The sequence below is a fragment of the Dermacentor silvarum genome, chromosome 2 (genome assembly GCF_013339745.2).
Source record: "Dermacentor silvarum isolate Dsil-2018 chromosome 2, BIME_Dsil_1.4, whole genome shotgun sequence".
Lineage (NCBI taxonomy): Eukaryota > Metazoa > Arthropoda > Arachnida > Ixodida > Ixodidae > Dermacentor > Dermacentor silvarum.
The window spans coordinates 261,174,025-261,190,506 of NC_051155.1; the positions used below are offsets into that span (position 1 = coordinate 261,174,025).

Genomic DNA, 16,482 nt, shown 5'->3' on the forward strand with positions numbered 1-16,482 from the left:
ATAGCGTGGTGCTTTGGTTATGTGCAAGCTTGTCGTAGAATGTTACACTGGCGCAGTCTATGACAGGATAGACACCTCTATTATGTGGATAACGTTGACTATAGCCAGAGAAGCACACCGTCCGTCGTATTTTTCAACGTGTGAAGTGGATGAAGAGGTCAGGTATGATTTACCCGAAAGCATCACGACTCCCAAGCTTCACGAGTTCGTCGCCCAAAAGGCTGGGAAGATGCTGCAGGAGATGGATGTTCAAGCATCAGTGAAGATAAAAATGAAGCACTCTGAATTTCAAGAACAGATCATGACGCCGCTGGTGCAGCTGACGGTAAGAACTTCACCGAGCAAGACCGACTGATGATGATGTATGGTGCTTAATGGCGCAAGGGCCAGATATGGCCAAAGAGCGCCAGGCCGGTGTTCATGAGTTGACAATGGAGCAACGAATTGCGAAAGGTAGATGTGTCATGGCTGTAAAAGGGCCTAAAAACAATCGCTGTAAAATGCGTAAAATGTATATGTAATAAAATTATGGCAATGGCTAATGAGGTGCACTGTGATCACGAAAGAACAAATTGCAAGATAATGACGATAGGCGAAAATATATCACAGATAAATCTCTTTTTTTTTAAGCACTACTGCCTTGACAGACCCTTTGAAAACGTAAGCGCCTGGAGGCGCGTGCTATGCAAAACTACTGTCGCGGTGACATCCTCTGAAGAGAGGACGCGCTACGAAACTATTGGGGAAGTAACATGCAGTACAACATCACTTAGAAATTCCAGAACAGCTTTAGTGCTAAACAGAGGTTCGTCGCCAAGAAACATAGCAGGGTGGAGAGGGAGACGGTACTGGTACGCTAAAGGGAAGTGTCTTTTTCTCTCTCTTTCGGCTTCCCTGCACTCCACGAGCACGTGTCGCACGGTAAGCCTCTCTCCACATCTACCACAGGTTGGAGGCTCATTACCAGTCAACAGAAAATTGTGAGTTCCATATGTGTGTCCTATAGGCCTCGTGCGCTGGTGTTTCCAGCCGAGCTGGTAGCGCCACCTGCCGTAGGCGGCGGTAAAGTTAGGTTGGCTGTTAGTTGCTCCCAGGCGCGCAGTCGCGTTAGAGTAGCATGGCAGCTCGCCAAAAGGACGTGAAAAAGTCGCGAAAGTCCGGCACTTCTCCGTACTGCTGCGTGTATGGCTGCCATAATAGCTATAGGAACACTGTTGGAAAACTACCGCCTGTAAAATTCTACCGGTTCCCATTGAAATCATACGAAAATGAAAGAAGACAACGTTGGATCACGGCTGTGCGGCGCGCAAGGTAAACAATGCCTCGGACTTCGCCCATGAACGATCTAGCTGTCATGTGCTTATTTTCGCCTTTTGTACTCATGCATGAACAATTCATTTCTCTTTGCCAGCCCGAACGGCGAGCAGTGGCAGCCGGTGCGGAATCAGACGCGCATTTGCAGCGTCCACTTTGTTGGGAACGAAAAGAGCTCGATAGCTCAGCACCCAGCGTACGTGCCGACATTATTTCCCTCGTGCTACAAAAAAGATGATGGTGTGTTGCCCAAGACGAAGCTCGAGAGGTACCAAAGGTGAGCGTCAGCACAGCTTGCAGCAAACTACTTTTTTTTTTTCGATTCTTAGGAGTCAATAACAAAGTGGCTAAAATAAGGAAGTCAGGACGTATGAAGTGCGGCCGTTAGTGAGATGGGATAGAGTTTCACAGTATCTTGTTTCCTTTTTCTCTTCTTGAAGGCTTCAGCGGCGCAGATCGTATCTGCTAGTCGCTAAACCACCGTCATCAGTCGATCCACCTGAAAATCCAGACATCGAGGAATCCGTTGCAGGCTCACCGCGAGACGCACCTGAAGTGGCCGATAACACGTCCAACAGATTTGTCTCCGTGGTAAGCTGCTTCCGAATTTATATGCACTGTACTGTGCTAACAATATTTTAATCCCTGGCGCAGCTATGGAGTCCACACAGCTCAATATTGTACGCCACTTATTGATATGCTGCTGCTGTATCTTGATTTAATGTGCCTCATCTGTACAAAAGAATGTTTTGCTTGTCTGGACACACCTGTTCTCTTGGTCTGTGCATGAATGGCGCGTGTATTTGCATGTAATATGCGCATATCTGCCTTGTTTTAACATGTTCCTTCCTAATCTCTTTTCATAGGCGACTCAGACAGAAAAAGACTCGTCTCTGGGACCATGCAATCTGTTTCTTTCTGTCGTCACCCAGCGTACTGCTTCGACGCAAGTGTCACATGTCAATACCATCGACAAAAGTGCGCAGGCGGAAACTGCAACGAGCTCTACAGCAAGTGGCCCTGAGGAGCGCAGTTGTGTGTTCCTTGGTTATGACTCCTTGTGTGGAAGAGTGGACGCTTTCAGAGAACTATGTGGTGTGAACGCAAATGTTTTTGCTCTGCTAATGTCTCTGTTTTCGTCTGTGGTTGTACGGTGCATTGATGTCCCTGTGCCACAAAAGTTGGTGATATTTTTAATGAAGATGAAGCTTGGCATATCATTCGCAAGCATAGCCGTTCTTTTTGGTCTGCATCGAACAGCTGTCAGCCGCATATTTTTTTTTTTGAGAAATCTTCTGTCCTCAATGGAACAGTTCATTCCCGAGCCGTCACAGGCTAACGTAAGAGCAACAATGCCAGCTTGTTTCAAGCTCCATTATCCTAACTGCCGCTTCATCATTGATTGCACAGAAGTGAGGACAGAAGAGCCGCCCACTGTAGAGCAGCGACGAAGCTTATTTTCTCATTACAAAGGGTGCTACACGATAAAGTTTCTTATTGCAATTTTGCCGAATGGTGCTGTGACATTTGTGTCAAAGGCCTATGGAGGTCGTGCCTCAGATACGCATATCACACTCGAGTCAGGCTTCCTCGACAGGATTGAACCAGGTGATGTCGTCCTCGCTGACAAAGGTTTTCCTGGTATCAGAGCACCAGTGGAAGGCAGTAAAGGAATTGTTATCTTGCCCCCTTTCTCAAGAGGTAATGTGCAGTTTACTCATGAGGAGCTGCAACAGACATACCATATTGCACAAGTACGCATTCATGTTGAACGAGCAATCCAGCGCATCAAGATGTTCAATATTGTTAACGCACGTGTTCCTAACGACCTGATACCTCATATGAGTGACATTATGCGTATGTGCTGCATACTTGTGAATTTGCAGCCATCAATCTTAAGTGCACAAAGGCATGAAAACACTCAAAATTGATGCTTGACACTCAGCTGCTCACTGCTGTAATTCAGCATAAGATATGCTTTTCTTAAATACCTTTAATTATTGTAGGGTATGCTCGATTCATTGCAAGCTCTCACAGTGTCAGTGTTCCATCTGCATTTATTTGTGAAATAAGTAGAAAAGCTCGTCAATTGACAGGGGTTCTGAGGTGTTTGAAGTAGTAGTTGTTGTGTAGCCGCAGGTGCACAGTGTAGTGTGGCGGCTTTGTGAACTTTGAAGCAATTGTAGTGCTAATAAATGTTGCTTTGTGTAATGCACATTATCTAGAATCAAGAGCTCAATGTTACTGCTTCTCACATTTTATAATAAATATTTATTGCACCTTCGATTCCTCTAAACATGTCAGAGGTGGGAGACACACAGATACACAACAAAATGAAGTCACACATGCGCACCTGACTGACTTCACGATTATCGCTTTTTCTGCTCAACAGAATTTGATGCTGGGGGAACCCTTTTTTTTTTAGTGTCAGCGCAAGGCAGAAGTTAACATTCCAGAAAAGCCTCACCCAGAGGTTTTAGCCCTGCCCGACTGGCCATTCTGCAAAGAGTTTAAGGCACCACTCCCTCTCAGTCTGTACTGAGCTCCGGTTGAATGCAAAGATAGTTGCCAAGAGAATGCTGCCTCGTATACTTTCCTGCCATCCTGAGCTGAGGTGAACGGCTACGCATTAAGCGTCAAATTTATCAGTATACAACACAAACAATTTTTCTCGGGTAAGTGAATGCTTGTACTCAGCAACAGTGCCTAGCAAGTCGCTTTATGAAATAATTAAAAGTACTCAAACTTTGGCACATATTCGGCCAGAAGCGGTCATCCCGGTCAACATTTACAATTATACTTTGCTTTTTGGAATAAACAAAAAAGAAAGCGTGTTGCAGCCCTAAAATATGAAGCATGAGCATCACCTGCGTGTAGTACTGGTGGCCCCTTTTTAAGCTCAGGCGCCCGTTTTCGTACACAACGTATGGTACAAAGCTGACCAGATTTTGGTGGTCAATGAGGAGACTGTCCTTTAGAGAATACGGACACTTAATTTCAACCAGGTGTATTGCTTCGTTGCCCTGCACAATGCCGTCTGGGCTACAGCGCAGCCACGGCTGCAGTGGTGACACGACGAGTCCAACCTGCAATAAATATTTACGAAAACTATTTACGAACACTTTCACAGTATATTACCTTTCAAATACCTTATGAATCGGAAGCCCCAATGCTGCTGATAGTTCGTCTCTTGCTTCATCCTCAGTCTTTTTTCCTGCACGCGGAAAAGATGATTGGATGCAAAATTAATACATCTCATAATTAACCTTCCCACCTCAGGGTGATACCGGGCCTCGCTCGGGACCCTGTTTCAACATTAAACTTTTCTTTCTCTCTTCTCTCATAATGAACCGCTTTCATGGTAAAAAAAAAAAGAAAAAAGCTTCTTGCGGCACAAAGTGAAGTACGCTAGATTCCGCCACTAGCTTCTTAATTTTTCTTTACTTTCTCACGTGTCTTACCGTAAGCAGTGGCAGCAGCTGTAAATAATCGCGGTGACGCCATTGCTTCCGCCAGTCTGTCAAAATCTGCAACCCTCGTCTTCACTCGGTGTGCAGTTGAGCTTGAAAGGCGTACGCGACGTTCCTCGTGCCATCTGCAATGACCAAAGTTTTTTGCATGTCTGTGTGTGTATCACAAAAAAAAAACATAATGTAGCAAGCAATATAACTTATAAGTATGCTCCCAAACCTTTGCACTGCAGCTTGCCTTTTCGTCACCTCGGCGATCTCAATTATCTGGTCCAAAGAATATGCAACAAATTTTTCATAAAATGCTTTTTCACAAGCTGCCAATTTTTGCAGCATGTCGCATTTTTTCAATTTCAATGGCCAAGTGCAGGCAACCTCCATCATGCTATGTAAGTGGCGGTCGCTGTGCAGCATTTTCTCTAGGAGCTCACGGTCTGAGCCGTCGGCCGCTTGCTCTAACGGCTCTGATGCGAGCTCCAGCACAGCGTCCTCCTTTTCCAGAATTTCTCGCAAGGGACACTGAATGTCTGGAAATTGCGAGAGAATGACTGCGGGGTTTACCGGCTGCAGAATCGCAACTGGCGCTGGCCGACCTGTGCAAGCAATCGCATTCTGATATGTGAAATCGCTCTTTAGTGCAACAGGAATTCAAAATTCTTACCTTGGAAAAGGTCCTCAACAGACTTCTTGGTATCAAGGTTTGGCCGGATGGAAGGCTTGTTCCACGCGCACGGCAAATCAGTGCAAGACGTGTGTTTGTAATCATTTACAAACACTGCCACAGCCACAGCGTGTTTGCACCAGCCTGCGCAGCCAGCCTTGCATGTGCAGCTCGCTTGTCTTATGGTTCTCTCTCCGGCTGATAACTAAAAAAAAAGAAAGAGTGATGGTAGCCTAATTACTGACACATACGAGAATAAAAAAAATAAATAAATATCTCACCTGCAGTCGCACCTCGTAGTCGACGGATTTCATTTGCGCTATGCATTTCCCGACGATATCGGACGGCCCCGTCGCGCTCAGCAATTCCTCTTTGACACCATACACATGCCCACTCGCGTACAGCTTCCTCCCAAGCGACAAGCAACTCTTCTTGAAGTACCTATCAACATCATTTATCCCGCGGAAACCGCAAAACAACACACGGCGGTCACTAACCGCTGCCATTTTCACAGGACGCACTGAAGGCACACGCTAACAGCCAACCTATGAATGCTTGCCGGCGACACAGATGGCGCTGCATGTCCCGGAGCAGCAACGCCGCATAACGAGCTCTCTAGCTCTATTCTGAGACGGCAGAATAGGACATCAGTTCGTCGTGTTTTAGTTGTACAGGGCCAGAAACCTAACTGTGGCTTAATCAAGTGGAGCTTATTATTTGTTTCACTGTCCCACATGCGTTGCCAGTGGCTTCGCAGTCTCGTTCGCAAAAAAGGCTTGAGATCTGTGGCGGCAATAGTACTGCTAAGATTGGTAGCTTGAGATGTAATTGCTGTGGCCATTTGGTCTGCTAGCACATTACCCTCGATGGATCTATGACCAGGAACCCATCATATTGTCACATTTCTACCAGATGAGTAGATATTGCACAAATATGAGTAAAGTTCAATAAAAACAAGATTTTTGTGTTTCCTTAAAGACATTAGTGCCTTTACGACACTTAAGGAGTCCGTGAATATTATTGCCTTCTGTAGTTTTAATTTCTTAATGTGTTTAACCGCACACAGTACTGCATAGGCTTCTGCAGAGAAGATACTTGCATATGGGTTCAATACGTCTGATTCAGAAAAAGATGGACCGACAGCCGCGTAAGATACGCCAGCATGTGACTTTGACGCGTCGGTGTAGAATTCAGAGCAAGAGTATTTCGATTGGAGTTCACGGAAATGCATTGCGATTTCGAGTTCAGGAGCGTGCTTTGTGACCTCTACAAAGGATATATCACATTCTATCACCTGCCACTCCCAGGGCGGTAACAGCTTACCTGGAGGCATTAGACAGTGTTCGAGAAGTGGGACATCCATTTCTTCGCTAAGTTCTCTCACACGCAGTGAGAAAGGACGTCTCATAGAGGGTCGGTTATGAAAAAGTGTAGTACATGACAAATCGTTAACAGTTTTATAACACGGATGTTCATGATTAGAGTGGGCTTTGAGGAAATATGTGAAGCTGATGTATGATCTCTGCAGATGGAGTGACCATTCATTCGATTCTACGTATAAGCTTTCAATAGGGCTTGTTCTGAAAGCACCGGTGGCCAGGCGGATACCTAGATGGTGAACAGGATCTAGCATCTTTAGTGCGCTTGGGGCGGCAGAGTGGTATACTACAGCCCCATAATCTATTCGCGAACGAATCAGACTCTTATAAAGCTTCAGTAGACACTTCCTGTCGCTGCCCTATGTTGTGTGAGATATAATCTTCATTAGGTTCATGGTTTTTAGGCATTTGCCTTGAGATACTTTATCTGGGGAATGAAGGTAAGCTGAGAGTCAAGTATGATGCCTAAAAACTTGTGTTCTTTGTTCACAGGTATTTGCTGTCCATACAGTTCCACACAGGGATCTGGTATCAGGCCTCTCCTTCTCGTGAAAAGAACACAAGAACTTTTGTGGGGGTTAACTTTAAACCCGTTTTCATCTGCCCACTTGGATACCTTGTTCAAGCCCTGCTGTACCTGTCTCTCGCACACTGCGAGGTTACAAGACTTGAAGCCTATTTGTATGTCGTCCACGTAGACTGAATAAAAAATTGCCGGTGGTAATGAGGCGCGGAGTGTGTTCATCTTAACGACAAAGAGTGTGCAGCTGAGCACGCCTCCCTGGGGTACACCAGTTTCCTGTATAAATGGACGTGACAATACATTGCCGATTTTGACGCGGAAGGTACGATTAGACAAATAGCTTTCTATTAGGCTTAGCATATTGCCATGGATGCCCATTCGCGACAAGTCTCTCAAGATTCCGTAACGCCACGCTGTGTCGTACGCCTTCTCCATATCGAGGAATATCGATAAGAAAAACTGTTTATGTACAAATGCGTCCCGAATATTTGCTTCAATGCGCACAAGATGATCAGTTGTGGATCGCCCTTCTCTAAAGCCACACTGATAGGGATCAAGCATATTGTTCAGTTCAAGGAAATGTATGAGGCGTCGATTAACCATTTTTTCAAATAGCTTGCACAAGCAACTTGTGAGAGCTATGGGACGGTAACTTGCCGCCAAGGAAGGATCTTTACCCTGCTTCAATACAGGGACCACAATCGCTTCTTTCCATGTGGATGGAAGATATCCGGCAGCCCAAATAGTGTTGAGAAGTGCCAGTAGTGTTAGTTGTGTATCAGTGTGCATGTTCTTAATCATGTCATACATGACTCTGTCAGGTCCCGGTGCAGAGCTCTTACATGCGATCAAGGCAGCTCTCAACTCGGCAATAGTGAAAGGAAGGTTATAAGGTTCGTTCTGTCGACATTTGCGTATGAATGGCTTACATTCTTCTATCTGTTTGTATTTAAGGAAGGATTTCGAATAATGGATTGAGCTTGACACATGCTCAAAGTGCACCCCAAGACAGTCTGCCTGGTCCTGCAAGGTATTCCCCTGGTCATTAACCAGAGGCAACGGATGAATTTGTTGCCCCTTTAGCTTTCTTAAGCCATTCCACACTTTTGCCTCCTGTGTGTAGGAATTTATACCCGAGAGAAACCTCACCCAGCTTTCTCTCTTTGCCTGACGTCGTGTCCGCCTTCCCTGCGATTTAGTCTGTTTAAATTGAATGAGATTTTCAGCATTTGGAGATCTACGCAATATGCCCCATGCCTTATTTTGCCTTTTTCGTGCCTGTCTACAGTCTTCGTTCCACCAGGGAACACGTCTTTTACGTGAACCACCATTCGTTTGTGGGATACACTTTTCAGCAGCATCAATAATAAAAGCGGTAAAATATGCGACAGCATCATCGATACTAAAACTGTTTATAAAATCTCGTGGTAAATAAGTTGATTTTTTAAAATGCTCCCAATCAGCCGACGCTAATTTCCATCGAGGAATGTTGGGAGGGTTATCATGCTGCATTATTAAGCTTAGAGTTACAGGGAAGTGGTCACTTCCAAAAGGATTGTTAAGTACTTTCCATTCAAGGACAGGCAGAAGAGAAGCTGATCCAACTGCAAGATCTATCGATGAATACGAATCATGTTGGGCATTGTAATATGTCGGCTCCTTCTTATTAAAAAGGCAGGCACCAGAGGTCAGAAGGAAATTTTCGATGAGTCGACCTCTCGCATCACATCGCGAGTCTCCCCACAACGTGTTGTGGGCATTAAAATCACCCACAAGTAGATAGGGTTCCGGAAGTTGATCAATGAGGTTATAGAAATCTGTTTTTATGAGGTGATAGTTTGGGGGAATATATATGGAGCAAACAGTTACCAACTTATTGAAGAGAACTGCCCTAACTGACACTGCCTCAAGGGGTGTTTGTAAGGCTACATGATGACAAGCTACAGACTTATCTGCAACGATTGCTACACCGCCGCATGAGCCGTTAGCTTCGTCACGGTCTTTTCGAAAGATGGCGTACTGACGAAGAAAGTGTGTTTGTGTGTGTTTCAGGTGTGTCTCTTGAACACACAGCAATTTTGGATTATGTTTATGTAGGAGTTCTTTAACGTCATCGAGGTTGTGGAGAAGACCCCTGACATTCCAATATAGTATTTGTGTATCCATAGTGAAAGTGTTTTGTGCTGTGTGTTTAAGAGGGGAAATCTGTGTTAGCCCACAAGGCCCTTTCCGGGCCCCGTGATGCGGGTTTTGTCTTTCTTGGCGCGCTCTTGAGAGCTGCGCCGATCCTTCGGCGTCTGGGACGCCGGTGAACTTGATGTATCCATCACCTCCACCGAGGCGCTGAATGCCCGCTCGCGGTGTACGCTCGCGGGTGTTTCGGGCTTCTCTGACCGAGCAGAGGCCCTAGGTGTCGTAGAGCCCGCAGGCACGGAGGACTGCTGGCTCATTTTGCTGGGTGGCGGAACAGTGTTGGCTGATACCGCCGAGGGGGCTGACGGCATGACTGCCGGCACACTAGGTGTGACTCGGACGGCCGCCGAAGAAAGTGACGCTGCCCCCCGCCGCGTCACATCAACGTAGGATGGTTTCGATGGGTTGTGAGTCGTGAAAAAACGTCTTCGTGCTTCTTGGAAAGAGATATTCAATTTGACCTTGAGTTCGATTACTTCCTTTTCTTTTTTCCATGATGGACACGATCGCGAATAAGCCGGGTGGTCTCCATCACAGTTAACACAGTGTGTATCAGAAGTGCAGACGTCAGAGGTGTGGTCATTTGAGGCACATTTTGCACAGGTGGAGCGCCCACGGCAGCTTTGAGATCCATGCCCAAACCGCTGACACTTGAAGCATCGGCGCGGATTTGGAATGTACGGTCGTACGCGAACTTTACAGTATTCAGTTTCGATGTATTCAGGCAGCTTGCTGGTTCCAAAAGTGATAATCAAGTGCTTAGTTGGGATTTCCTTGTCGTCACGTCTTAGTTTAATCCTTTGTACATTTACTACGTTTTCATCTTTCCACCCCTCAAGCAGTTCAGTTTCAGTTAGTTCAAGCAGGTCGATTTCCGAAACGACACCACGGACAGTATTCATGGACCTATGTGGACTCACAGAAATGGGAATGTCCCCGAATGCAGCAAGGTTTGTCAATTTGGTGTGTTGTAGCTTGTCACGCACCTCCAGCAGGAGGTCGCCGCTTGCCATCTTTGTTATTTTATAGCCAGGGCCTATGGTGTCTGTCAAGCATTTTGATACAATGAAGGGGGATATCATTCGGACAGTCTTCGTTACATGCTCACTATGTATGACGTGATACCTGGGAAATGTTTCTTTCTGTTGTAAAAAGAACTTGAAAGTTTCATCGGTGCGCCCCCTCTTAAGGGAGCGATCAGGGAGTGCAGGAAAATTGCTAGCCATATTGATGCCACAGTATTCGGCAGGCATGCCAGCCACCCACCACGGAGCCCAACTAGGGGACGCGACAGGACATGAAGTATTCAGTTCTGATCACGCCAGCGGTACATGCCCACTATAACCCAATATGAATAACCTAGGTTGGTTATGTCACACAAGGTTAACCCTCGCTGCCTGGAAAATCGGAAGTGATACAGAAATAAGTAGAGGACAGGAAAGGGAGAAAGTGAGAGGGAAAGACGAAGATCGAAGAGAAGGACAGGAAAAGGCAACTACCGATTTCCCCCGGGTGGGTCAGTCCGGGGGTGCCGTCTACGTGAAGCAGAGGCCAAAGGAGTGTGTTGCCTCTGCCGAGGGGCCATGAAGGTCCAGACACCCGGCTTCAGCTCAACTCCCAGGATCCCCTTTTCCCCGGACACGGCTAAGCCACGCACGGTTACACGCGGGAGGGTCAAACCCTCGGGTGCTCGGGTACGTGGTGGCGCAACTCAGCAAGACCGACTCCTCCATGGACTCGTGCCTGCTAGAAATCCTGCGCCTGCAGCAGCAACTGACCAAGCGACAACAGCAATGATGATGATGATGATGATATATGTTGTTTTGTGCCGCAAGGGCCAGCTATGGCCAAAGAACGCCAAAACGTGGTGTACTGAGTGAACAATGGTATGATCAATGACAGTGCGTAGGTGTAGGGTGGCTGTAAAGGGGCCTAAAATCCTGCGCAGTAAAGGTGCGTCAAAGACAAAATTAATAAGATCATGACAATGACGTGATAGCGGCGCAATGAATATAATATAGTATAAGAAAGTTGTAAGCAATACAAGGCACTACTGCCTCACAGAGACCCTTAGAAGCAAGGGCCTGCAGGAGAGTCCATTTCAAATATGCTGTCGCAGCAGCGTCCTCTGAAAGAGAATGCCGCTACGAATCTCTCGGGCGAAAAACTTGCAAAATGTCGATGTCGTTTAAAAAGGCTAAAACTGAATCGTGCTGAAATACCGGGTCATTATGTAAAAACATCGCTGGGTGAAGGGGTACATTCTCTTTATAGGCTTGAACAAAGTGCTTTTTTCTTTGAGGTTCTATTAGTGGACACTGTACTAGGATGTGAAATACAGTAAGTGCTTCCCCACATCTAGTACAGGTCGGGGGTTCGCTTCCAGACAACAGGTAATTATGTGTGCCGTAAGTGTGTCCTATTCTGAGCCTACAGAATAGGACATCATTTCTTCTAGATTTCGTGGTCGATGGCCAGTTCTCTAAATGGTGCTTAATTAAATGAAGTTTTGTTATGAGTCTGGGCGTCCCACAAACGTTGCCAGTCGACTCGAAGTATCTTGCGTAGGTATGGCTTCTTATCGGGAACAGGGACGAGCATGGATGTGTTTCCAGCTTTTGCGTCGATGGATGTGGCAATCTGGTCTGCCAGTACATTTCCCTCGATGTCTCGGTGTCCTGGCACCCAGCACACCACAACATGCTGCCCAGACGCATAAATATTACTGTGATGATGTGGATAGTGGCGTGCGGTGGAGAGAAGACCAGCTTGGAATGATGATTGTATGGCAGCACCAAGAAGAGGATTGATGATGGTGATAATGGATGATGACCACGTGCCATGAACAAAGAAGTGGTACGAGAGCACGCAGAGCGTGAGAGCGAGCGGCAGCTTCGAACGAAAGCTCGAAAAACGGCGGCTCCAGGCTCGGGTACCGGCGACCGGGTGTCCAGCTACCGTGCGGACCTGGTCGGAGATCCAGCTCGTGGCTGGGCTTTCCTGCGCGCCAGCGGCCTGCTGTGATAGCGGCCTGGTGCAGTGCTTCCTGCTTGGACCGGGACGCCTGAGCTACCTGCCTGCTGAGCGAGCCCGAGGACTGGCGACCGGGCGTCCTGCTACCGTGCGGACCTGGTCGTGGATCCCGCCCGTGGCTCTGCTCTCTTGTGTACCAGCGGCCTGCTGTGATAGCGGCCTGGTGCAGTGCTTCCTGCTGGCCACCGGGGCGCCTGAGCTACCTGTCCGCCGACCGAGCCCGACGTTATAGCGGCCGAGGCGTGACAGGCCAGGCGTTACTGGCCAGCTACAGCAGTGGCCTGGTGTTCTACCGGCCTGCTGTTTCTTCCTGCTGCCACGTCGCGACAAGGTGCGGCGCGACAGCAGCGACCTAGCCACAACGACGCTCCACCGGCACAACCACCGTCATGGGCACCGCAACGACGAGGCAGTAGGGCGAGTGGTGACGCATGAGTGCTAGGCACATGTTTATTTAGGACAAACGATTCGCGAACTATAGCCCACGTACATGTGCATGTAAATAGTCTGTATCGTTTAGCGTGTCTGTATAAAGTCTGTGTTTCGTGTAGTAAGCTCCCGTCTGCCGTGTCATTATTAAACGGATCCTGGGCCCAACTGGAAACACCGGCGAGTTTGTCGTTTCCATCACAATCTGGCGAGCTTGCCAGGATCCGCCAGTAACATCCCAAACGCGGAGACCGGCATTCGGGTGTATACACGCAGCACTAGACCGATATGGATTTAGACAAGTTAGCCGCCACTGCAGCACAGTTAGGCTTGTCTGGCGCTGAACTGCGCGAATGGATGGAAAGAGAACAGGCTAGGCAGCGGGACGAACGAGCAGCTGAGCGCGAAGCAGCAAAAGAAGCAGCAGAAAGTCAGCGGTTAGCCGACGAAAGACAGCTACAAATCTTGCAGCTGAAGCTCAAGCTGCAAGAAGGAGCGCAGAGCCAGACATCTGCCCCAACCGCGCCTGTAACGTCACCAAACCTACCCTACTTCAATCCCCAGAAGCTACTGCCGCTGTTCGACGAACGACGCGACGACCTCCATGCGTATCTGCAGAGGTTTGAACGCGTAGCCACTGGACAGGACTGGCCTAGTGATAAATGGGCGGTCGCCATAAGCATGTGCCTGACTGGTGAGGCATTAACTGTGATTGGGCGTATGACTGCTGCAGACTCCCTGGATTACGAGAAGGTGAAGAGGGCGCTTCTTCAACGCTTCAGATTCACAGCACAAGGGTACAAAGAGAAATTTCGTAAAGTTCGACCAGAAGATGGCGAAACAGGAAAACAGTTTGCCGCACGGATCTCAAGCTACTTTGATAACTGGATCGCGATGGCTGAGGTTTCTAAAACCTTTGAAGGCCTCCGGGATCACGTTATCGCTGAGCAGTTCTTGCGTTGCTGCCACCCCAAGCTCGCCAGATTGTGATGGAAACGACAAACTCGCCGGTGTTTCCAGTTGGGCCCAGGATCCGTTTAATAATGACACGGCAGACGGGAGCTTACTACACGAAACACAGACTTTATACAGACACGCTAAACGATACAGACTATTTACATGCACATGTACGTGGGCTATAGTTCGCGAATCGTTTGTCCTAAATAAACATGTGCCTAGCACTCATGCGTCACCACTCGCCCTACTGCCTCGTCGTTGCGGTGCCCATGACGGTGGTTGTGCCGGTGGAGCGTCGTTGTGGCTAGGTCGCTGCTGTCGCGCCGCACCTTGTCGCGACGTGGCAGCAGGAAGAAACAGCAGGCCGGTAGAACACCAGGCCACTGCTGTAGCTGGCCAGTAACGCCTGGCCTGTCACGCCTCGGCCGCTATAACGTCGGGCTCGGTCGGCGGACAGGTAGCTCAGGCGCCCCGGTGGCCAGCAGGAAGCACTGCACCAGGCCGCTATCACAGCAGGCCGCTGGTACACAAGAGAGCAGAGCCACGGGCGGGATCCACGACCAGGTCCGCACGGTAGCAGGACGCCCGGTCGCCAGTCCTCGGGCTCGCTCAGCAGGCAGGTAGCTCAGGCGTCCCGGTCCAAGCAGGAAGCACTGCACCAGGCCGCTATCACAGCAGGCCGCTGGCGCGCAGGAAAGCCCAGCCACGAGCTGGATCTCCGACCAGGTCCGCACGGTAGCTGGACACCCGGTCGCCGGTACCCGAGCCTGGAGCCGCCGTTTTTCGAGCTTTCGTTCGAAGCTGCCGCTCGCTCTCACGCTCTGCGTGCTCTCGTACCACTTCTTTGTTCATGGCACGTGGTCATCATCCATTATCACCATCATCAATCCTCTTCTTGGTGCTGCCATACAATCATCATTCCAAGCTGGTCTTCTCTCCACCGCACGCCACTATCCACATCATCACAATTACATAGTAATGAATAGAGCGATACTATTACAGGATTTTTGTGCCTTTTCAGAGATTTTAAAGCTTTTACTACGCTCAGCGAGTCTATGTAGATGATTGCTTTTGGTATTTTCGAGTCTTTGATGTGTTTAAAAGCCGACAGTATTGCATAAGCCTCTGCTGTAAAAATGCTCGTTTGGGGGTGCAGGGCGTCGGCATCTGAAAATGATGGGCCAACCGCTGCATAAGAGACGCCAGCATGAGACTTTGATGCATCGGTGTAAAATTCGCGACAGGAGTATTTATCCTGCAGTTCGAGGAAGTGCATTCGAATGTGTGTAACCGGGGCCTGCTTCGTAACATGCAAAAAAGACAAATCACAGTCGACAATCTGCCACTGGCACGGTGAGACCTGTATAGTGGGTGTCATTAGACAATGTTCAAAGAGTGGGACATGCATTTCCTCAGCCAGACTTCTCACGCGCAACGAGAAGGGCTCTCTTACTACAGGTCGGCTATGAAAGAGGGGGGAGCTGGACAAATCATTTACGGTGGAATATGAAGGATGTTCACTGTTTGCGTTCACTCTAAGGAAATACATGAAAGCTGTGTAGGTCCTCTGCAAGTAGAGTGACCACTCATTGGATTCCACGTAAAGGCTTTCTACAGGGCTTGTCCTAAAGGCACCTGTAGACAAGCGAATACCTAGATGGTGGACGGGGTCCAGCATCTTCAACGCGGTTGGGTGGCTGACTGATAAATTATGGCCCCGTAGTCTAGGCGTGTTCGTATGAGGCTTTTATACAAATTTAACAGACACTTTTTGTCACTACCCTATGTAGTGCGTGACAACACTTTTAAAATATTCATTGTTTTCATGCACTTGATTTTTAGATGTTTTAGGTGTGGTATGAATGTTAGCTTTGTGTTAAGAATTATGCCTAAGAATTTATGTTCCGTTTTTACAGGTAGACGCTGTCCTTGCACGTCAATGTCGGGGTACAGTCCTCTCTTTCTAGAAAAAGGACGCAGGTGCTCTTTTGTGGATTTAGGCAGAACCAACACCGGAGGACGACGACGAAGTGCCTCTTTGATAGAACGCTTCTGTCTCTGTTCGTTGCATTTTCATCAAATTTTCCACGTTTTCCCGGGACGCTGCTTCTTGCCTCGTGGCGACGGCGGCGGAGCCTTCCCCAGGCCCGCCCAGCCTGAGGTCTTCTGCTATGGCAAGCTCCCCGGGGAATCAGCGCGCCTGGTCCAGCACCAGCGAGGTCATCAGCGAGGCTCGCTGCCTTGTGGCTATGGACGCGGAGTCAACTGCGGTGATACCCGGCCAGAGGTCAACCATGACGAGCTCGTCGAGGAAACGGAGTTCCTGGTCCAGCACCAGCGAGGACACCGAACTGTACTCGGTCACCGGCGACGACTCGTCAGATGACAGCTTTGAGTCTGTGATGAGCAGGAAAGCCAAAAGAAGAATTCTCAAGGTGTCTTCACCAGCGAGGACGTTAACCACGAAGACAAAAAGTGAACGCTGGCCACACTCCGTCCTCTTCGTGCCCGAGGACTCCTCCA

General features: G+C 48.4%; 1 protein-coding gene across 1 annotated transcript; it reads left to right on the forward strand.

Annotated features, from left to right (window-relative positions):
* Nucleotides 1–1,078: 1,078 nt before the first annotated feature.
* Nucleotides 1,079–3,414, forward strand: LOC119440824 (uncharacterized). The gene is made up of 4 exons (XM_049662660.1): nt 1,079–1,311; nt 1,412–1,591; nt 1,755–1,905; nt 2,181–3,414. The coding sequence occupies exons 1-4, from the start codon at nt 1,118–1,120 to the stop codon at nt 3,243–3,245; spliced, it is 1,590 nt and encodes a 529-aa protein (XP_049518617.1). The 5' UTR covers nt 1,079–1,117; the 3' UTR covers nt 3,246–3,414.
* The last annotated feature ends 13,068 nt before the right edge of the window (nt 3,415–16,482 follow it).

Coding starts and splice junctions, on each gene's coding strand:
- LOC119440824 (XM_049662660.1), top strand. CDS start 1,118: ATGGCAGCTCGCCAAAAGGACGTGAAAAAGTCGCGAAAGTCCGGCACT. Junction 1,312..1,411: donor ACGGCTGTGCGGCGCGCAAG/GTAAACAATGCC, acceptor TCTCTTTGCCAG/CCCGAACGGCGAGCAGTGGC. Junction 1,906..2,180: donor CCAACAGATTTGTCTCCGTG/GTAAGCTGCTTC, acceptor CTCTTTTCATAG/GCGACTCAGACAGAAAAAGA.